At 52.5% G+C, this 22,415-nt stretch overlaps 7 protein-coding genes and 1 non-coding gene across 8 annotated transcripts; 3 read left to right on the plus strand and 5 right to left on the minus strand.

Annotated features, from left to right (window-relative positions):
- Positions 1-617: 617 nt before the first annotated feature.
- P884DRAFT_188813 (glycoside hydrolase family 17 protein) lies at positions 618-1,835 on the plus strand (the record flags this gene model as incomplete). The annotated part of the gene is made up of 1 exon (XM_069437391.1): positions 618-1,835. The coding sequence occupies one exon, from the start codon at positions 618-620 to the stop codon at positions 1,833-1,835; it is 1,218 nt and encodes a 405-aa protein (XP_069302246.1).
- A 530-nt stretch (positions 1,836-2,365) lies between these two features.
- On the plus strand, positions 2,366-3,602 carry P884DRAFT_326656 (uncharacterized protein; the record flags this gene model as incomplete). Its single annotated transcript, XM_069445487.1, has 3 exons — positions 2,366-2,954; positions 3,014-3,296; positions 3,486-3,602. Exons 1-3 carry the CDS (start codon positions 2,689-2,691, stop codon positions 3,600-3,602), a joined length of 666 nt encoding a protein of 221 aa, XP_069302247.1. The 5' UTR covers positions 2,366-2,688.
- A 224-nt stretch (positions 3,603-3,826) lies between these two features.
- Positions 3,827-5,671, minus strand: P884DRAFT_296311 (PLC-like phosphodiesterase; the record flags this gene model as incomplete). The annotated part of the gene is made up of 1 exon (XM_069444399.1): positions 3,827-5,671. One exon carries the CDS (start codon positions 5,669-5,671, stop codon positions 3,827-3,829), a length of 1,845 nt encoding a protein of 614 aa, XP_069302248.1.
- A 3,773-nt stretch (positions 5,672-9,444) lies between these two features.
- Positions 9,445-10,648, plus strand: P884DRAFT_235509 (glycoside hydrolase family 25 protein; the record flags this gene model as incomplete). The annotated part of the gene is made up of 2 exons (XM_069439951.1): positions 9,445-9,938; positions 10,115-10,648. The coding sequence occupies exons 1-2, from the start codon at positions 9,795-9,797 to the stop codon at positions 10,646-10,648; spliced, it is 678 nt and encodes a 225-aa protein (XP_069302249.1). The 5' UTR covers positions 9,445-9,794.
- Positions 10,649-11,299: 651 nt separating this feature from the next.
- On the minus strand, positions 11,300-11,384 carry P884DRAFT_t13. The gene has a single exon. It is a non-coding gene; the product is annotated as a tRNA-Asp (tRNA).
- A 791-nt stretch (positions 11,385-12,175) lies between these two features.
- Positions 12,176-14,121, minus strand: P884DRAFT_189981 (ZIP zinc transporter-domain-containing protein; the record flags this gene model as incomplete). The annotated part of the gene is made up of 4 exons (XM_069437481.1): positions 12,176-12,434; positions 12,534-12,633; positions 12,728-13,729; positions 13,848-14,121. 4 exons carry the CDS (start codon positions 14,119-14,121, stop codon positions 12,176-12,178), a joined length of 1,635 nt encoding a protein of 544 aa, XP_069302250.1.
- A 1,747-nt stretch (positions 14,122-15,868) lies between these two features.
- On the minus strand, positions 15,869-16,363 carry P884DRAFT_188945 (uncharacterized protein; the record flags this gene model as incomplete). Its single annotated transcript, XM_069437401.1, has 1 exon — positions 15,869-16,363. One exon carries the CDS (start codon positions 16,361-16,363, stop codon positions 15,869-15,871), a length of 495 nt encoding a protein of 164 aa, XP_069302251.1.
- Positions 16,364-16,538: 175 nt separating this feature from the next.
- Positions 16,539-17,886, minus strand: P884DRAFT_215917 (uncharacterized protein). The gene is made up of 2 exons (XM_069439289.1): positions 17,525-17,886; positions 16,539-17,410 (listed from the first exon to the last, which is right to left on the minus strand). Exons 1-2 carry the CDS (start codon positions 17,722-17,724, stop codon positions 16,864-16,866), a joined length of 747 nt encoding a protein of 248 aa, XP_069302252.1. The 5' UTR covers positions 17,725-17,886; the 3' UTR covers positions 16,539-16,863.
- Between the last annotated feature and the right edge of the window lie 4,529 nt (positions 17,887-22,415).

Here is a 22,415-nt window from a genome sequence, read left to right on the forward strand (position 1 = left end):
GTTGAAACCTGGTGCAATATGATGTCCAATGGATTATCGTCTATACTATACTTCATTGCCGTGGGAGCAAGGCGAGTGAGAATGAATGTCGCACATGGAGATCCAAAGTGGTTGTGTTGCGGTTGCCAAGTGAGAGAGGTGCTGCGTATCTTGGCCACTGTACGGATTAGATTCCCAGGGGATCGGCACGCCAAGGCCTGAGGCTGTGTCTTGTTTCCCTTGTTTCCCGACCCGCCCTTGCAGCGGACCGGATAGAAGGGCGCCACTCTGGCCGAGAACACTACTGTACGGATTAATTTCTCGACCAGTGCCGTTCATTTCTTTTTCAAGGCCTCCAAACCTGCTTCCAGAGCCAACACCACAAAGCTTTCTTTCATTCTCCCTTCCAACCCTTCGTTGTCCAACTGTCCACGAGTGACAACCACGCTCCTTTGTCCCCCTTCTGAAGTTTGCTATTTGTTTCGGAACCCGTCATTCTCTTTTCGCTCTCCCGAACGAAGCAAGTCACTCCGCCACAACTACCGTCGTGCGATCATTTCTTCGCGACGCGCCAGCGCCAACTCTTGTCAAGTTGAACATCGCTACCTAACTTGAACGACTCTCTATCCATCGTCATAATGCGTCCCACGTCAGCCCTCGTCGCGGCCGGCGTTCTCGTCTCGGGCACGTCGGCTGAGAACTACCTCGGCTTCAACTCGGGAGCCACCCTCGCGGACCGGTCCGCCAAGTTCAAGGCGGACTGGCTTGCCGAATTCAAGACGGCGCAGAACCTGGAGAATGCCCCGGGCAAGTTCAACGCCGTGCGTCTCTATACCAACATCCAGGCCTACTCGGAGGACACCCCGATCGAGGCGTTTGAGGCCGCCATCGAGACCAACACTAAGATTCTTCTGGGTATCTGGACCTCGGGCACCAATAGCATTGAGAAGGAACTCAGCGCGCTGAAGAAGGCCATCGACAAGTATGGTAGCAAGTTTACCGACCTCGTCATCGGCATGTCGATTGGTAGCGAGGACCTCTACCGCGATTCCGAGACGGGCGTCAAGAACGAGGCCGGTATTGGTGCGGGCCCGGACACTCTGATCAAGTTCATCAACGATTACAAGAAGGCGGTCGCCGGCACGGCGCTCAAGGGCGTCCCCATTGGCCACGTCGACACATGGGATGCTTGGACGAACGGTACCAACAAGGCCGTGATCGACGCTGTCGACTGGATCGGCGTGGACGAGTACCCCTACTACGAGAACGGCAAGGGTAACGACATCAAGAACTCGGGCACCCTCTTTGATCGCGCCTTCAATGCGGTTGAGGGCGTTGCCGGCGACAAGCCCATCTGGGTCACCGAGACCGGCTGGCCTTCCTCGGGCCCCAACTGGGATCAGGCGGTCTCCAGCGTCGAGAATGCCAAGTACTACTGGGACGAGGTCGGCTGCCGCAAGCTCTTCAACAAGGTGCCCACCTTCTGGTACAACCTGCGCGACTCGAACCCCGACAACAAGATGAAGTTCGCCATCACCAACAACCTCTCGACCAAGCCCCTCTTCGACCTGACCTGCCCTACCAAGTTTGACACCCCGACGTCGACTCCCACGAGCGCCGCGCCCTCCTCGACCGGCGTCAGTGCCCCCAGCCGCTCTGCCACGAGTGCTTCCGGCTCTACTAACACTACAGGCGGTAGCGGCACCAATGCCGGCGCTGACAACAGTGCTGCTGAGTCTGGTAGCGGGACGGAGGAGGCCGACGCGATCCCGACCGGAAGCGGCGCCTCCATCGGCAGGAGCCTCTCGGTGGTTGTCAGCCTGGCTCTCGTTGCTGGCGTCTTCACCCTGTTCTAAGGAAAAAAAAAGGCGCAACGGACGTGCCGGTTGAGAGGGGTGGATATAGATAGGTATTGATACCATTTTGTTGGCTAAACTGTATGTAAACCGTGGCGTTTTTCCTTGGCTTACTCTTTTTGCTCACTTCCCCTCTTCCCCTGCCGGGCTGCATCTCGACAGCTGGATCTGAAAGGTTTGGCCGTGTATGGGTAATATCTAGACAATAAGAGGGTACAACATCGTAGACGAGTGAGGCCGTCGTGAATGTTTGTTGTATTTCTGGAAAGGCTGATGATATATCCGCCTTGTGTATGTTGGTGTGTGGTGAGCTGGAGTTGCGCTGAACACTCTTTTGTTATTGGGATATGTTCCGCAATTCCACGACCTACTTCCTGTGTGTTTTTGTGTGAGGTCAACATAACTACCTCCGTCCTTTGAACTTGCTTTGCCGAGCCAGGTATGTATGTGCTGAACAACCCGGTACCTTACGTACCCCAGACCAACTGCTCAGTGACACCATTCCAGTGGGATACGGATCACAAATTGCTCTTGCCGCCCTTCAAGTGGCTCTGCGGTGGATCGCAAGTCATGCAAGTTTCCTTTTCTCCGTTCGTCAGAGAGGCCCCGGGGCAATGTGTCGCCGCCATGTCGACTCGAGGGGCGGTTCCCTCTACGTCATTGATCAACGACATAGCCATCCGCTCTTTTCTTCACAAAGGTATCGATGTAAATATGTTGTGTGTGCTTCGCCGCTCCTGCTGGCTCGCTTCTTATCTCCCCTAATCCGCAGACCGGTATCAGTTCCCGTCACAGACTAAACACAATTCGGACTCAGCAAACCCAATCCCGCTCGTGAGAGGCCAACCGTAGCATGCCCGCCCCAGCCTACTACGGTCGTGAGCCTGACCAACCGGTCAAGCCCAGCGCGGTGCGTCATCTGTCCGAGTTCGCCGTGGCCGACACCCCGGGCACATCCGGACCAGAGTACGCGGACGGCGGCGACTATCTCCAGGCCCGATTTGCCCCGACCCATTCCCAACAACAACAACACCCGCAGCCGCTTCCGCCGTCCCACGGCCAGTTCCGGGGCCCGCAGCAGCCAGCAGAAGGAGGGATGCCCTCGGCCCTGGGGCGGGGGTCCCGGGCGGCTCGGGGCCGGTGGACGAGGCGGAGCGGAGGGGGACGCGCTACGTCAGCGGCGGCCGCGGCGAGGAGAGAGGAATAGAGGGCGGGGCGCGGAGGAAGAACGAGAACGTCGACGCCGGCGAGGGGCAGATGGAGATGTGCGCCGAGGGCAGGGTGGCGGACGCGGTGCAGAGGAAGACCGGGACGCAAGCGGAAGCGGCGGTGGCGGCGCCGTCGTGGCAGCGTGCGAGGCGGGAGAGCATGAGCGTGGGCGGCTCGGGCGCCGAGGGCGCGGACAGGAGAGGGAGCCTGCCTGGCTTGCACGGAAGAGGCATGGGGGAGGTGACGCACGAGGTGGGCGAGGCGGATCTGGAAAGACGAGTCCTGGTCTCTTGGGTTTCTTTTTCCTCTTCATCCTCCTTCCTTTTCTTTCTCGTATCTCTTTTTTTGTCCTTCTGATCGTCTTCTTCCCCTCGTCAGTTGTTGTTACGCGGCCCCAGAGGGATATCACAAAAGTGTGCTGACGGCCGGGACAGGAAAAAGCAGCAGCAGGCGGCGGCGAGGAAGCAGATCATGGATTCGAGGAAGAGGGGAGAGGATGTAGATGGGCGGGGGACAGTAGGACCCGTCGGGCAGCAGCCAAGGGCAGAGATCGACTGAACCGGGGGGGGGGGGGGGGAACGATCACCCGTACGTACGGTCTCTGGATGGGTTGTGACTCAAGCTCGAAACACGGAAGAGGTTATTACAAAGAACGTATAGGGAATCATTACTGGTAGAAGAAGACTAGGCTGCGCTATAAGCCTCCAAACTACAGGCAATAAATACAAGGAGGTGTGTGATTGCCCCTTCCCCGGCCTCACCCCCTGCTCGCCCGGGCTTCGCTACCACGGGTTGGGTATGCTCTGCTCCAGAACCGTCCCGTTGCCCAAGCGCGTCCCTTTCGGCAGGACGTCTATGCGACCCGGGTGCAGATCGGGCGGCGGGTTATCGAGCGTCGTGCCGTTGGCGAACATGATGCCGTTCCACGGCTCCCGGAGGCTTCCGCTCAGCGTGGCGGCGGCGGCGGCGGCGGCGGCGGCTCCCACGACCCCTTCTTCCTCCTGGGCGCTGCGGATCAGGGGCGAACGGTGCGGGCTGACGTTGCAGTTCTCGCTGATCATGTACAGGTTCAGACCGACGGCGAGGGTGTAGAGCTCGGCGCTGAGCTGGTCCCAGGCCCAGCGGTCTTGCTGCTGGACGCCGATGTAGTCGACCAGCAGGACGTTGGGCCAGTGCTCCGGGTCCATGCCGTTGACGCCGGCCCAGTACAGGGACGGGTTGGCGGGCTGGATGGCGAAGCTCTGCAGCGAGTAGGCCGTCGAGGCCAGGGCGTCGGGCGTGACGAGCCACTGGGCGATCATGAGGCTGCCGTAGTCGCCTCCCCCGCCGCGGGTGGCCGAGCGCCAGTTGGCGATCTGGTCGGGCGCCATGTCGCTGGCCTGCATCTTGTTGGACCAGTGGTCGCTGACGGCCATGACCCGGCCCATGTCGTAGATGCCGTCGCCGGGCGACTCGCGGGGCACGCCGTCGCGGTCGAGGTGGCCGTTGAGCAGCGGGATGACGCAGCCGCGGCCCTGGTTCCGGTCCATAAAGTACGACGCCTCTCGGTTCTGGAGGCCGCCGGTGCCGCCGTCGTCGAGGTCCGGGCAGCGGTTTTTGATGCCGCGCAGCTTGGCGAAGAAGTCGTTCACCACGGCGGCGCTCCACAGGATGGGCCCGCGGTCCGGCCGCTCGTACCGCCCGACCAGGTAGCGGATGGCCAGGAAGACGACCTCGCCCGGGTTCTCGTCGGTGAAGCGGTTGATCTCGTCGACGATCTCGTCCAGGGACTCGCCCGTGTTGCCGATGGCGACGGTGGCCATCTCGTCGCTGAGGTGCATGGCCCAGAAGCCCTTGTTGACGGCGGCGTCGTTGTTGTCGTGGACCGAGCCGATGCGGAGGTCGAACCAGCGGGAGCCGGCGCGCAGCTGGTCGTAGATGTTGACGCCCTGGTTCTGCGTGTTGGGCTCGCTGCCGATGCTGGTGAGCTTGTCCGTGATCTTGCTCATGGCGGCGTCGTGCGTGCCCGGCATGACCAGGTGCCGGACCGGGCGGTCGCCGATGACGTCGTACAGGTTGCGCATCCAGTTACCGGGCCCGTGGCGGAGCGACGCCTGGAAGCCGAACCGGCTGCTCCCCGTGATGACCAGCGACACGGCCGTCTCCCCGCCGGGGAACACGTACTCGCGCTGGCCCAGGCCCATGCCGCTGAGGTCGAGCACCACCCGCCGGGGGTCCGGCTCCGAGGCGTACGTCTTGACCCGCAGGACGAAGGTCTTGTCGGTGCCGTCGAGGGCGTAGTAGGCCTCGCCCGCGTCGTCCCCCGTCGACCAGGTGCCCCGGTATTTGATCCTGTTCTGGCGAGCGCGGCCCTGGGGAACGTCGCCAAACTCGAACGTGTCCATCTGGTACGAGTGCGTGTTCTGCAGCCTGATGCGGTGCGGCGTCAGGTTGACGACCGTGATGTAGAATTTGGTGCTCAGAGAGCCAAGCAAGGGGTTCAGCTGCTCGAACGGCTGGTGGCTGCCCGCCGGGACGTCCTCGGTGCTGTAGGTGCGGTCTTCGGCCCTGCACACGTCGTCCGTCTGCCCGCTCGCCCGGAGCCATGCCGAGCTGGCCAGCACGGCCAACAACCCGAGGAAACGCATCTCGAACACCGATGCTGCCCGTTAACGCTGCCTTGTTTCCGATGGCCTCTTGTCTGCTGAATATGTATCTGGCTGTACTGCAAGTATTCGCAAACAAGGCTTATTTTGTACCGGCTCCCGAATTTCAGGATGATACATGCCCGGCTCTCGGAGGTGGGAGTGGCAGCCGAAGGGACGCAGCATCTAACCAGTAGTAACATGATCGGTAGTGTCTGCAGGCATGTTATTATATTATCTATTAAGCGGTGGAGGTAAATACCTTGATCACCTAGGTCAACTACATGGGCATCCGCTAGAGTATGGTGCACTGGAACCCGCAGGAGCACACAGCTGCACTCTGGCGTTCCATCGTTCCCTGGCCATGCGACGGTGCCTGGGTCCGATTTGGGGAGGTACGGAGGTATTGCCCGGAGTATGGTGCACACCATACCATTGGGGAAGCTGGGTTCGACACTGGCCAATCGCCGGCTTTACCGTACGTATCCAAGACCTTGTCGTGCCCTCCTTTTCCCTCTCCGCCCCCTACTATAGCGCACTACAGAGGCGGTCTCCTGAAAATGGCCGTAGGATCCTACGCCGGCCCGGCCTCGGTCGTCAGGCGGCCTCTTGCAGATTTGTGTCGGTAGGAGCAAAACACAGCGTGCCATGTTCAGGTGACGAGAGCTGAGACTCGCAGCTTTTGGAGCCGCGCCACAGGTCTGAGACATGCACCGTGTGCGTAATACAGACGTACACATGTATGTACGGAATATTCCGTACTCAGTACGCGTACTCAGTACGTACTAAAATACCTTTACTGCACATTGAGCTGTATTTACGAGAGCTTTTGCCCATACATGAGAAACCACCTTCAGCTTGTAGGTTCTCCTCACTACACAAAAAAAATAAATAAAAAAAAATGCAAAAGTACCTCTTCCACATGCTCGGGCGGAAGCGAGCTATTGGCTAAGTAACCCTCGGTACTTTACTCACAGGTATACTCTATGTAGCATTGCCGTAAGTGCCTGCAACGTTGAACGAAGCAATCGGCCCGCTCTTGGTGGCCGGTTGTCGCTCTAGTTTATGCATAGTAGGACTTCCTGACCCTTCGAAGACCATTTGCGGCCTGTCGACTGGCCAGCGATTGCTGTGTACGGATTACTTCCTTCGGCCTCCTTTAGCGCCTCCTGTGCCGCTAACTCAATTCCACAGTGAGGTGGTGGGGAGAAGGGGGGGGTGGAGACATCCGATCTCGTACATTTACAACCACGCTAGCGCGCATAACTGGAACCTACACTATTTTCAAGTGTGTGTGCGCACCTGTCTCTGCTATATTACACATGTGCTCCCCGCATCAGATCACCTCGATCTGACTGCACCCTCAGCATGGGAATGTGACCTCGGTCATGCGGATCTGCCCGCCCACACGGATTCTCCATACACGAATGGGGACTTGCAGAGCCCTCGACAACTGTAGGGTAGGCAATTGATCCCGTACCTGTACTTAACAATGTTTGTACTGTAGGCTGCTATTATATGGGATACCCATTTTCGTTTAATGTTAGCGTGATTCTCTCTTCAGCTTAGGACTCGCATGCTATAGAACCGGCCACTTCTTTATCGTTGCGTTGACGTTATCAGCAGGACACCGAAGTGATATGGGAAGGCGTAGCAGATAACAGTGATTTATGTAGTCTAAAACCCTCTTTGTTCACTCGCGAGAATGGTAGTGGACATGGGCGGGCGGGTGGTGGCGTGGCCTCGCAGTGCCGGGAACGGCTTGGCCGAGCACCCGGCACTGTACTCTTGTAACGTTTAGGTAGAACAGAGTTGACAAGAATAAAATAGCAGGTGACGGAGATCCCCATCTCTGACGGGAGACTGAAACGCTTCTTAAAGATGCATTTGTCACAAAGAGTCTTATCCCAAAGTCCACACGTCAACACAGTCAAAGCAAGTGACAAGCTGGAATCTTCCTATGATCTTGAGTACTATTTCATTGCACCCATAGCTGCATAATCTGTGTTCTGCTAACTGTATACAGAAACCAGGGCTGACCGACTCAATTCGTCAAAATTATGGGAAAATATCTCGGAGCGGTCGTGTATCAGGGAAGATATTACACCTACGTACCGTACCCCTAACATTGTGCCAGCTCTAGGTTAACACATCGTCAGTAATGGCGTATGAATCATGTACCAAGGTCTTCTTCTTTCTTTCGTTTTCTACGAGTCCTGTTTGGCTCCTCGGTCGATGGCAAAGATGTTTAGCCTACCTTAGTTCCATACCCACCTGGGACAATCAACCTTGTGGAACTCTTAATTATATATATTCAAGCATGATTACGTAGGTGCCCTTACTCCGCCACCTGTAATGTCTTATCAACAGTCTTATTGAATATGGCTTCTCTATAGGAGTCCTTGAGAGATCACCTTCATACTAGTCGGATAACGGATGCAAGAAATAACCCCCTGGGTATAGTTGAACACATCCATCGGTCGATTCCAACTCAAGGGGTCACCTCATCCAAGACCCATGCAGTCTGTCAAAGGCTGACATATCAGACATTCTCCGTAGCCTGCCGTACAATAACCCGAGGAGCATAGCAGACAGAGTTCGGGACAATATGGGGTTAGGGACCGAACAAGCGGGAGACTCACAGGTGCGAGTGTCAAGACGGTGCGTGGCATATCGACGTGCTTGCCCACCCATAGATAAGCAAACTTTTCCCAGAAACCGCGTAATATAGGCGCTCGCAGAGATATGTGGGATATATCCTTTTCTAAACATGCATGCGCACGCAACCTGAGGGCTCCCCTTTTACTCAACATACACTATACACAAACCCCTTTCCCCCACCCTTTGGCGTCTGACAGCCTCCAGTCGTTGCCGCCATGACCGCGAGCAACTTTACCTGAGGAGACGCGCAGAGTCAACACCAGTCATGCTCGCGACATGTATTGTGTCGACATATCTATCAACAATACTGTGGTCTTGGCGTATTAGCGATATCTCGTCAACCTGCCCGATCGAACTGAGCACAGCCGTCACTCCCGAGCCAATCTTTTGAATTAGTTCTAATGAGTGATTTTCCCGCCTTCCTAAAGGGGTCGCACAACCGAGTGTCGTTATTTTGGATATAAATAATGTTGAGCAAGAGAGGAGCATGCTGCTGAGGCTGCACTAGAACCCCACGATCGCACAGTGCTTCTAGCTTGCCTAGGTTCTCTTGCTCTCTCACTTCCTTATTCACTTACCCACACTCTTCTATGGTCGAGGAGCGTGCACTGAACTACTCTAGCTGCCCGGCAAGACATAGCCGCACCCAGTTCTTCCCTAGACCCACACAAAAGCTTGATTTCCGCGATGCCGTTGGCAATCGAGTGCAGTGGTCTGAACGTTGATCCCCTATCATCTTTATCTCATCGTCCATTGGGTGATAGGGCGGCAGAAGGTAGGCACGTGGATGAATCATTTGGGAAGTATGAAGTTCATAGGAAATTACGCACAAACAATCACCCGAAATAGACACCACGGTATCTGTGCGTACGTATATATATAGCAAGTTGCAACCTAGCAATACGTTGCACACTTCGGCGTTGATAAGTTTAGGCTGAACTCTTGTATAAATAATACCACCTACCCGAATTCGGACTGTTGCCCCCAACCAAAACGTTTAGCTTCTTTTATTAGCACAGGAGCCCACTGTCCAGCTGCTGCCGCGGGGGAATAAATCAGCCGAATGACAGTCGCTCCCCACAACCCCATCACCATCAAGCATGGCCGTGGCGGCAGCGCCCCAGCATGGCACTGCATTACAGAGCAAGACGGCACAGATCTGCAGATTGGCGAGACGGGCTAGCCATTTCCGGCAGCTCGTCCGGTTGCGAATACCGATGCTCCTCGAGCGACCTTCTCCTTCAGGGAACAGACGATGCGCCTTGATGTCGGCGGCGTGTCTCAAGAAGCGAGCCGTCGGGGACGTCCGCGGCGGAGCTGACATTTGCAGCTGGCCGTGATTTCTGTTCAAAAGCCCAAGGAGCTGCTGCCCCATGGCCGGAATTCGAGAGTTTCTCTTTCAAGCCAACTCCCCCATACCTACTTGTCGACACGGGTCAACACCCTTTTCCATAAAGTAGGCACGATGAAGTCTGCCCTCGTCGCGACCATCGCCGCCTTCGCGGCCGGCGTGCAAGCCGCCGTCCAAGGCTTCGACATTTCCCACTACCAGCCCAGCGTGGACTTTGCCGCGGCCTACAAATCGGGGGCCCGCTTCGTCATCATTAAGGTGAGTCTCTCTGAGTGTTGCAGCGTGTTCAACCGCCATTGTATCCTGCCTTACAACAGCCCGCTCCCCGCGCCTCTCTCCCTCCGGAGAGGAAGATAACATGATAGATACAAAACAAAGAAATGGCAATCACTAGTCTCTTGGATGAGCTAGCGTGCTAACCCCACACACCCCAGGCGACCGAGGGCACGTCGTACATCGATCCCAAGTTCTCGTCGCACTACACGGGCGCGACCAAGGCCGGCTTCATCCGGGGCGCGTACCACTTTGCGCACCCGGGCCAGTCGTCGGGCGAGGCGCAGGCCGACTACTTCCTCGCACACGGCGGTGGGTGGACGAGCGACGGCATCACGCTGCCGGGTATGCTGGACCTCGAGGCCTACAACGCAGGCCAGTGCTGGGGCCTGTCGACGAGCGCCATGGTCGCGTGGATCAAGGCGTTCAGCGACCGCTACCACTCGCGCACCGGCGTCTACCCGCTGCTCTACACCAACCCGTCCTGGTGGAAGGCCTGCACCGGCAACTCCAACGCCTTCGTCAACACCAACCCGCTCGTCCTCGCTCGCTACGCCAGCTCGCCCGGCGAGATCCCCGGCGGCTGGCCGTACCAGACCATCTGGCAGAACTCGGACTCGTACGCCTACGGCGGCGACTCGGACATCTTCAACGGCGACCTCGACGGTCTCAAGAGGCTGGCGAAGGGCCCATGAAGCCTGAGCGGTTTGGGGACCTTCGGGAGAACTATCGATCCCAGGCTGGTTCGGCTTCAACAGACTGGGGCCGGTTTGCTACCAAGAGTACCAAATTAGCCGAGAAAATAAGAGGAAGAGGAAAACGGAGGTCGGGTTCGTTGGCACTCCGTTCGGTTTAAGAGAATGGACCTAGTATCTCTCAAAACCGTGAATGCGAACCGTCCACACATGATGTCTTCTTACAGTCTTCTTCTCTCTGTACATCTGCGTCCGTCTTCCGTGCTCAAAAACTGTTGGGAGGAGTGAGTAGGTATCAAAAGACGCCATTACTGCCTCTGAAATGCTTTCGTACTTGGCGCCTTACCCTGAGAGCGTACGGAGTAATTAGAGAAGAGGAACCAGGGGTAAGAGTTGCTCAAGACCAACCTCGAGGTTCCGGGGTCGAAAACGGGTGATCGATGATGCCCACTGGACCACCAGCCTCAGTTATCATCTCTCTCAGTTCTGTTCTCTCAGTTCTGGTTCATGGATAATAAGCTAGACCCTTGCCCAAGAAAACCAAAAAAAGAAAATTGGTAAAGAACGAGAAAAAGCAAAAGAAAAAGGAGATTATGCAAGCCGAGCCTTTCGCTGAATGTTGCGAGACACACAAAAATTGGGTCAAATAATCTCTCCCGCCGGGAATTGAACCCGGGTCTCGAGCGAGTCAGGTCCGGGTGACAAGCTCACATACTGACCACTATACTACGGAAGATTTGCTGGTGTGAGGCACCAGCCGTAGTGAGGAACGTGGTGGTGAGGTCAGAATCCAAACTTATAAGCCTTTAAAGTAGTCGCCTCATGATTCACACGCCGCTTTCCCACGTGCGACCACTCACCCAGTCAATCACATTAATTGACGGCGGAGTAACCAGACAGCAAGGGAAGAGCATGGAATACAAAACTACATATGGCTCTCTGCCTAACCCTGTCTACACCCCTCAGCCAGGGGGGTTGATACCAGCGGGGTACCTGGCATATAATCCGTACATCGCATTCATTGCTTAATTATTTTGTGTGCTGTCCCGAAATGTCCTCGCCAAGTCATGCCATGACGTCATCCCGTTGCTTGTTTACCACCCCCAGGAACGGGGGCTGAAAGTTGAGTCCTCGGATGTAATCATGCATTGGGCTGTTAGAGAAATGTCGATATTTCTTTATCGCTGTTGCTCACCTGAAGTGGTTACTAAGGATACACGGAGTTTCATGCTACACGCAAGCTTTTGGCAAACGAAGACGCTGTACCGGGTTTTGCCATTCAGCTTCTTGAGATATTGTTTGTCATGTGGACTCATAAAGGTGATAATAACAGGCAGCTACCAGTTAATTAGATAGGCTAAGGTACCTAGGCAGGTAGCATCGATGTGAGTAGGCGGGCAGCCACATTCGTCATTTGTCGGCCTCAGCACTAGAAGCGTCTTCCAGAAGAGGGCGCTCATTGATAGACCAAATCAATGAGCGTGCATTCCCGTTGAACAGCACGAGATTTTCGGGGAGGCCTTGCGTTCAAGCCCAGGCTCCTACTAAGCTCATGCAGATAGCGCCAAACAAGACCAGGAAGCAGGCTGTCACCCGTTTTCTTCCTCTCAATACAAACCAGCTATGATCGCTGAGGAAGTCCTCCGCCAGGAGCTCGATGAGGGCGGCAAACACAAGCAGGCCAGACGAGACGGCATTCATGGTGCCGACCAGGATCAGGCCGAACTCCGAGTCGGGGCTGTAGAGCGAGTGGGTGGCCAGGCCGAGAGCTTGGCCGATTGGCGTTCTTTTATTGGTTCCACAGGTTAGATTGATTTTTCATTACTTTGATTTAGAATGCTGCCGAAGCAGCACGGAGGAGGGGGAGATAAAAAGGGCAACTTACGTGCATCCGTATGCGAGAGCCATCAGCCAAGGCTGGAGGGTTTTCTTCGGCCATGCGATGGAGGCGATGCGGGCACCGAGGGCGAGACCTTCAAACGTTTCTGTTCGGGAGTGAGGGTAAAGTCAGCCATTGCTATCGATATGAGGAGGGACGATGTTGGAAGGGGAAGAGTGGGAGAAATGAGGCAAACTGACGATGAAATGCAATAGCGATGAGCAGGACGACAAAGTTGGCGCCTTCGGCTACGCTTAAGGCCATGCCGATGAAGACACTGTGGAACAAGATGCCCACTTCGAGCAGCATGCACTGCAGGATGCTCTTCTTGTGCAGCTGCTCTGGCGTGAGCCCCCCTCCTCCCTGAGACTCGGCTTCCAGGGCCTCCTTGGACAGGTTGATCTGGCTGACTGCCGGCGCAGGCTCGATGCTCGCCCGACGGTGGCTGATGGAGGGTCGTCTCATGACGGCCATAACAGCTGCGCTGCTGCAGTGTCCGCCCGCCGGCAAAGGAGCATGTGTGGCACCACCGGGAGACCCCGAGGTTGGGGTACCGCTGGCAGCAGCCTCGGCCGCCGATGATGCGGCGCGTGGCGTCAAGGTGCGTGCCGGGCTGAAGATCATCTCGATGACGCTGACGAAAAAAATACCCACAAGCGCGATGGCGCCAGGCATGGCCGGGTAGTCGGTGGTCCAGAAGCTCGAGAGACACGGGTTGCCGAGCGAGGTGAAGGCGGTCGGGAGCAGGTGCACAAACGCCGTGGCCAGCAAGACGCCGGTGCCGAAGTGGCGAACGCTGAAGAGGAAGGGCTCCGGGATGCGGAGGGCGGGGAACTTGGCGGCGAGCAGAGGGGTGGCGCAGGCCGAGCTCGACACGGCCAGGATGATGAGAAGGGCTCCGACATGGAGCGGCGTGTTGTAGTCAGCGCCAGCGTTGCTGCTCACACACGCAACCCGACGAGCTGCGAGGGGACGGGACGCGGTAGTCTCGATTACGATGGGAGCCTCCACGGCCGTCGTCCCTGAGGAGGGCGAGAATGATGATGATGGCCGGCGAGAGTTGCCGGCAACGTGAATCAGGGTCGACGCGAGGACGACCGACGCGATCCAGCCAATCCAGCCCGAAGGAGGCTGAATTGGACGCGAGGCAAGACAGGTTTGGCCTTCACCACCAAGCGCTGTCTCGGGCGCAATGAGCGGGCCTTTTTTGGATTTCCAGATCCGGTATGTTAGCATTTTGACCGTCTTGAACTTTTTTTTTTCTATTATGGAGGGGAAAGGGGATTCTAGGGCACGGGGAGCATGGAAAGCAGTACTAACAGCCATGCTGACCGCTCATTGCAAAAGGGGAGCGTATGCCATGGCGGCAATCGCAGTCGCGGTCGCAACATCCACATCTTCGATTGCCGGCCCGTTTCTCGTCATGGAGCGCTCCGGCGCCGTCATGAGCCCCAGAACATCCATGGCGGTGTTCACGGGTGTTGGCAATGCCGTTGAGGTCCTGGCGGGTAGTCAGGTCCGGGGCCAGAAAGGGCGGGTTCTGGTTCCACGTGGGGTGTTCGAGGTCGTCCTCTGTCCTCGACGGCCGGTTCATGGTGGGCAATAACAACAACAGGCAGCAGGCGTGTCGGAAAACTGTTTGGCGGCCCTCCTCTCCAGTTCGTCTCGAGATCGTCGTCGGTAGGTCTGTCTGTCCTCGAGGGGTTGGTTTCAAAATCGTTTGCAGTGGCTTTTTACGGTCCAAGCCCGTCAGTGCAGGGGGTTCGAACCTGTCACTTTAAGTGGGGCGCAGCAGTGACGACGCTGAAACCCGGCGGACCAGCATTTTGCCCAGGCCGCACTGCTGATGGTGGGGCCGCTCGGCAAACGCAACTCGAACCTTTCGGGAATTGACGGGACAGTTCGATGACCCCTTCGAGTACAGCCCGATTTTTGCCTGCAAGGTGGATCTTTTGACAACTCGGATCACAAATTGCAGGTTACAATGTCGACCACTCAATTGCCCTTCGCTTCGCTTAGGCTCGAATTGACTCGAAACCTCGTGGAATCCAGGGTCACGGGGGGTTGAGCAAGGGGCTGGCTCATGAGGAAGTGCTTACTATACGGAGAGTTATACCTAGGTAAGGCAGGCACCTTATGTAAGTAAGGTATGTACGGATTACAATACATACGTACACTGGCGAATTGCGGGTTTGGGCTTGCTTTGGCTTGGTGGTAGACCTCCACTGCTGGTTCTGAGCGAACTTTTTTTAAGAAAAAAAGGAACCAAGGTAGGGTAGGTACCTTCATATTGCTGCATACTTGTGTTGTACTATACATATACACGCCAAATAGCCGCCAAGGTTGAGTTTCCCACGAGGTGGATCATCCCGTCGGGATCCCCCCGACGTGCGTCTCTCGGCGATATCTTGGTTCGCCCCGGATCCGTTCGATAAATAGAAGCCATCGGATGCCGCCCCAACTGCCCAGTCACGGCTAGTCAAAGCCAGGCATCTGGTGTGGCAGCCAAGTCAGGGTACTATGTCTTGGACTCTCCATCCTCGGACCAATCGTTTCCAGCAGGTTAGTGATGATGCATTTGGGAGGCACGGGGACCTGGCTCACCACACCTTCCGGGTGAGTTTCACCTACGTTGACCACCCGGGCAGGTCGCGACGGCCGAGTGCAAGCTGCCATAGCCAATGTTCTATTACGAGGAGATATGGACTAGGTGCTAGTAATCTCGTATCCTCAACATTTTAGCTCAGATTGTTTCCTCCACTCCTTTAATTAAGTTGGTTGATTAATTCAGGTAGGCAGTCTTTCGAGAGGCGATGTAAGCACCTTATTAATTGATAAAGTTGTGCGTTCGCGTAGGCAATTACTCATCAAAGCTACATAATCAGACAATGAGTGCCACTTCCCAGGTTTTACAGTAGAGTAGCATCTTGTTAAAAGTGGAATCTGAGCTTTCTTCGCGACGTGAGGCTTGGGACTGCCCGAATAAGTTACATGTTATCAATACTGCGAAGCCCTCGCGTAAATCCTTCCATTTGTTTAAATACCCATCGTTCGCATTCAGTGCTTGGTGCGATCTAGATTAATATTGGAGCTGAAGGTGACATCATACTGGATGTTCACCCAGTTATAGATTGTCCGTTTGTCTGTTCCTACTTCTTGGAGGTCTTCTTTGGTAATTATCCCGGAACTTGCTTGGAACGGACTCGCCAAAGACCCATATATTGTTCCGTACATTACCTGGAATAATATGATTACTTTGGGGTAGGAAGCCTAAGCCGGGGAGAAAAGATAAACGGGGTTGAGCTGTGACTCTTTCCAGCAGTGTCTCCTATTTGAACTTATTAGCACATCGTGCCAAAGAAGGGAGCTACTTGACTCCGCTTGGTGCGGTTCATGGCATCCTCAAGGGCTCCCCTGAGCTCTTCTTGGAGAGTCGGGTCTTCGACCCAGGCACTGTTCCCTAGGAACAAGGACTGCAGGATGCAGAGCCGCTGGTGGATTTGGCCGACGGCAATGCCAATGTCGCAGTCGTCTGCACAGCCACCTCGGGCGAAGAAATGATCAAGAATGCGCAGAGCAAAGGCGGCGGCGTGTTCCTCTTGCTGCCATAGTCTCTTCGCCTCTGCTGCTTTTTGGGTCCAGAGCCACCTGACTGGCCGGTGCGCCATGGTGAGGCGAACGCGAGCCTCGACTTGGCCTAGGTCGGGGTCCAGGGCGTCGGGATGGTGCTGAAGGAACTCGGAGGCGTAATAGCCAAAGCACCGAATGACGAATGCTGTTGTCTCGATTGACTCCAGTCTGAGGAGGGTTGTAAGAAGCCCGAGAGTGGAGCGCATTGTGTGTTATTGTGTTGTTTACCTTCCTGGAAGGGTAGGCATCCAAGTCGCTGTTGGGAAGATCGGCGAGGTGTTGCTGTCTCACTCTGGCCTTTTTTTTTGAGACGCAAGTACTATATATTGAATAGCAGATACTTGAACATTCTCATCATAATCGAAGGATGGGATTGTTCTTGGGCAGTCAAAGAGCTGCCTAGGTACCTTCGGCATTTTTTTCACTCGAGCAGAATTCAAAAGAACAAGATGCCTCCTCCTCCCCTGAGTAGGAAGCATTAAACAAAGAGATGCTGTCACAAAGCAGCGAGCATAAAGCAACAAAGAAGGATCCCAGGAAATAATTCACAGTTAGGATCTATTAATTATTGATTACATTCCTTAGGTATTACCTAGGGAGGTAGGTAGTTTGAGGTCAGGCAGTCGAATTTTCTGGGAGATGTTAAGCCGAAGCTGTCCAACCCCCCATGTGCTCGGCCGTTCTGTGTTGGACTAGACCACTTCCTTCACAAACCGACCTCGAACTTGGTGCAGTCGTCCTGGGCACCTCGCTGCGCAACCGGCATGGCCACTGGCTGATGGTTCCTCGCGGCGATCATGGTGCAGACCCGGTATACCCCCTCGGGCAGACCACCAGTGACCTCGGTGGACAGACGTCCCTTGCCATCACCCTCGTCGTCGACGCCCTTGAAGAAGGCAAAGGCGGTGGGGTCGGGCACGTCGAGCGTCCTCAGGCTGCCAATGTTCTGGATCGAGATGTGGCAGTGGCCGATGATGTCGCCGTTCTCATCCAGGTCCTGGGGAGCCGTGTAGTAGCTGGCGGAGGGGTTCACGAGGTAGCCGGCACGGAGGTGGCGGGTCTGGATGCTCACGTTAAAGGTCGTGTTGGGCTTGAGGCGGTCGCCGGGTTGCGGGTAGGTGATGATGGACGAGATCATGTTGGTGGTGGCGGGGATACGGCCCATGGGGATGCCGTTGCAGGAGCCGGCCGCGTTCTGCTTGCCGTTGGTGAGCGTGCGGCCGGCGCAGAAGTTGATGAAGTTGGCCTTGTCTCTGAGCGCGGGGCCGGACCGTGCAGTGTTGTGTCAGCCTTGCCCTCCGGGAATTTCTCCCCAGCGGGGGAGCATCTGGGATGGGCACTAAGGATGAAAGAAAGTGCTAGCTCACGTTGACGACTCGCTGAGACCGGGTCTGATGCCCGGCGTTCCCTCTTCCAGTCCCGTGTAGAAGCTGGCGGTTTGCACCGCATCAGGGGCTAGACAAGTGGCTTTCGGATGAGGCCACCGCCATTTTGCATCCACGCTGAGTCCGTATACTGCTCCGACAATGCAGGAGAGGAGCAGTGTCGTCGTCGTTGATGGAAGCATGCTTCGAGCTTGATCGTACCAGAAGAGGGAGAGAAACTACTGCCAGTACTCCGTACTCCGTACTTCGTTCACCGATTGCTGTCGGTCAAGGGGGGCCATGTAGTTCGACCGTCTTGAAGTCTCAGATCGGCGGCAGCCTAGATCTTTTATATTGATCAACGAACATTACCGTGTTGGGGCACGGTAGCTGCAGGTGGCTGCAGGTTCAATGTCTTTAGATTGTGTTTGCACCCTGGCTAAATCCCGTAGGCTGGTACCGCCAACCAGGTTTCACTGCGTAAATTGCATGGCCTGAGACATGGTGGCATCGAGAGCCAAGGGCTTGGGCCTTACCAACACTGGCTTGGCTCCACACATTGGGCGGCGTTAAGCGCTGCCATGTAATCCGTAAACGCGTCCCGTTCTTGGCCTTAATTACCAGTGTTGCTGGCGCTGTACTGAGAAGGCGTGGAGAAACGCGGGGTGATGAATGTACTGATTACAAACTAAGGTAAGGTACCCTTCACTCCCGAACTCGTGCAAGTACACTACGTCCACAGAGAAAGGCAAAGGCGGATGTAGACACGCGAGTCAACACTGCATGTGTAGGTCAGGTAAGGAAGGCAGTCACCTAATTAGTGTTGTAGTGTATGTACCTACACTAAACCCATGTTGACCTGGCGCGACCAACATGACCAGGCCTCTCTTCTCGAGGGTATTTGAATATGTGCGGAATACTGTACGTGCGGAGGACATCCAAGCACACATGACACTGAATCGCTTGGGCAGATTTCCCATGAGGCTGTTGGAATTATTCCCGAATCATACGTTCCTTTACCACCGACTTGGTACCTAGAATGAAGTAACAAACGAGTCCTTCAAGATCTGTGCGCCGCAAGAGGAATTTTGATGAGCTGAGAGGAAAGCTCGTTTCAGTAGGCACACTACATCAGTGGAATCGGTTGCAGACATATTCCTGAGAACATGAGAATAGAACGGTGCCTTTTTACAATCAGAGGTAATTATGTGCCATGCTGGGGGATTGCCGAACGCAGTGGGAGCTCCGGGAGCATTGAAAGCAGTCTACAGTGGGTGGCTATACAAAGGAAAAGAGTGCCTTGTTGAACTATCTACAAAGGAGACAAAACGACTGATATTTATAGATAAAGGAACTGGCTAATACGTTAGCGACGACGCCTCATACGCTGTGGCACGTATATAGCTAACACTCTTAGAAGCTCTATAGCTTCTGACATACCCCCTAGTTGAACGTGGTAATTGTTTAACTACGCTTTGTAGTGATACTGTTCTTGGTATTATATCCTTTGTCGCTCTTACCTTGATGGCTCCTTTAGGGGGCCTGCCTTCTATATTTAGAAGTCTGAAAGAGTCGAGTATAGTTAAGCGATTCCTTTAAAGCTATAGTTCAAATATAGCCTCTATAATAGTAGTAGTAATAGGATTAATAGTAGTAATTATAATAATAATAAGATGATACCTCCTATACTTGAATTAACTAACGACTTGTTAGCTATACCTGTCGTGAACTATATAGCTGCTAGTAGGTTAGTTCCTACTCCTATAACGCCTCGAAAGTATAAGCGTACTAAAGCTTCTACTCTATAAGTGATCCTTTGTTCTATCGTTAGTATTATAGCGTTCTAGTAATTCTACGAGTCTGGTATTTTTAAGTGAATTTATATAGTTTGGTTTCTTCTAATTAATTTGATGGCGATTCTATTATAATTTCCAAACGCTCTACTAGTTATATTAGGATTGTTCGAGCTAATTAAATATAGTAATATTAAAGCTAGCGAGCTTTGTAAGGTACCCTATGGAATATATATATAGTTAGCTCTAGTAGGACGTTCCTTTAGTAAATGTCGTAATTATTCCGGTATTAGCTCCTACTACTACTATCATACTTATAGTTACTATAAGTATAAGGATATATACGTTAATCGCTTATATATCTAATAGCTCTTATAATACTTATACTAATTAAAATAGTCCTACTTCTTATATTAGGTTAGTAAAGGATTTGACGAAGGCTCTATTAGATAGTACCAAGGCTTCTATAAGTCTCTAGATCCTACCTTCTACCCCTAACGCGTAGGTAAGATAGAAGTGCTAATAGTTATATATAGGATCTTAAGAAGTTATATATAGTTCTTTGGAATAACCTTAAATGCGCTAGCGTTTCCTCTAAGCAAGTTAAGGATAATATAGAGGAGTATAAGCTTAATAAGGCTGAAATTACGCGCTTTATAAAGATCGCCTACTCCGTCTATAATATCTTCTACTAGTTAGGTAAGATCAAGGAGGGTCGTAAGGCTTGCGTTAGCGTTTCTAATGACGTGTTAGGCGCTATACCGTCTCCTAATAAGGATAAAGATAAGGGTAAAGCTATTGATCCTGGTGATAGCTAATAGTAGAAGGTTATATAGATAGATTTAGGAGTATTAGGCGGAGTTTTAGGTACTTATATATATACCTTGGTTTGGTTTCTTAAATTTAACTTATTTACCACCCCCTAGTTATATAAGCCTATAATTAATATCCTAAAGATTAAGGAGTACTCTCTAGCGCTTAAAGGCTTACTAGCTAAGTCGTTTAATAAGCCTATCTGCTAGTATCTGACTAGTTAGTAGATATATAGCTTTAAACGTTCCTTTCGCCGTTTCCTAGTATAACTATATATTATAGATGTCTATATGCCGTAAGCGAGTATTAATACGTTTGTTCTTAGCCATTACTAGTCTGATCGTTTGCTAATTATCGTAATAGATATTCTAGGGTTCTCCGAGCTCTAGATCGATGTCTATAAATAGCCTTTTAAGCGCTATAGCCTCTCTTGCTATAAGGGAGAGCATTAAAAGTTCTACTTTAGTACTTAATATTATAATAGTATCCTAGCACGATGCCTTCTATATAATAGGACCGCCGAATAGGAAGAAAATATATCCCTACGACGAATACCACGTATTTAGATTATCTACGTATAAAGCGTCCCTAGCGATTATAAGCATTAGACTATCTAGCGCTTGCTTACCTCTATATTAGATTAATAGGCAAGAGCTCCTAAATAGATATCTTACTACTTGCCGTACCTCTGATAAGTGGTCTAGTCCTAGGTTAGTCAGGTATCGAGATAGTACTAAATAGATATATATAATGTCTAGTTATAGTATTACTATATAGTATAGGATTAATCTGACAAGCTCCTAATACTCTTTGATCTATATACTAGTAGCGCTCCCTTTAAACTTCTTTAGTTCTTTATAGCTTAAGGGAGTTGGTTTATATATGCTAGGTACGTCTAGTCTATATCTTCTCGCCACCTTTCTAATATATTAGTCATAGACTAACTATATCTTATACGTAGGTCGGTCTCGAATCACCCTAATCCTAAGGAACCAACTAACATCACCCTGCTTATAGACGTCATATCGAGCTTTGATTCCTTCTATTACGTGCTCGGCCGCTACGGCGTTGCTTTTATAGAAGAAGACTAAGAAGTTGTCGATATAGAAGATTAGGATGACGCGTTTGTTATAGCTTAGGAAGAGGCACTTTTCTTCTCCTAATAGCTCTATCCCGAGTTCCGAAAGCGTTTTATAGAACTCCTTATATTATAAGAGTAGCAAGTCTCTTAAGCTATATAGAGCTCTTTATAACTTTATATACTTCCCTAGTTACTTGTATCCTTCTAGCAATTTATAGATAATAGGATTATCTTCTAGTCATTCGGCATTAAAGAACGCTTATACTATATCAAACTATTTAACTTCTAAGTCAAAGTACGCTATAATCGCTATTATTATATAGAATGACTATACCATTAGAGTAACTATTAGACTAGGGTAGGAACCTCTTAGTATAACTAGAGAGGTATAGGTTATAGATTCGTTTTTCTGGTTCCGAACAAGTTATATATATACTAGATATAAATAGGGGGTGCCTATCTAGGAGGTACTAGGGAATAACAAGGACGACAGATAGCTTTTATAGAATAGATTAATAATAATAGCAATGGACTGCTATTATAGCATTATTTATATAATGACGAGGTTCTTCTTTTACTTATAGGTTTAGCTATCTTTTTCTATATAGGTAGACTCTTTTATATCTACCTAGAGGGGCATCGTTATCGCTATCCCTATACCTATCGTAACCACTATCTAGGAAGCTAGACTTGTCTACTATATCTACAAGTGCCTAGATACACTAGACACTTTAAGCTAATACTCCTCTCTATCTAACCAGATAGAGGTTTAGTCTTAGGGGTATATGACTACTACTAGGAGAGGCTAGCACTAGTTTATATTTTTAGGGGCTTAATTAGGGAGGAGCTTAGCTCTAGGTCTAAACTAGACTACTAGACCTCGAGAATAGCAGATAATAGCGTTCGTGATAGAGGAGCAAGGATATACGCGCGGAGGCGTATACGGCAAAGCTATTAGGAAACTAAGAAGGGCAAATATAGACGCCAAGAGACCGGTATATCCGGTGGTAGGCTAGGAGGCCACTCTTGCCTTAATATAATAATACTACTAGTAGTAGCGGGAGAAGTGATAAAATGTTAAGACTAGGCGACTTCGCTATCTATCTAGAGGGACAGAGATTTCGGAAAACCGATCGGTATACTCGGAGCTACTTAGAGTTAAGAAATAGGATTCTAGAGTTATAAGGATATTAGAGAAGAGTCTAGT

This window comes from Thermothelomyces heterothallicus, assembly GCF_042370625.1.
Source record: "Thermothelomyces heterothallicus CBS 202.75 unplaced genomic scaffold P884_scaffold_1, whole genome shotgun sequence".
Taxonomy (NCBI): Eukaryota; Fungi; Ascomycota; class Sordariomycetes; order Sordariales; family Chaetomiaceae; genus Thermothelomyces; species Thermothelomyces heterothallicus.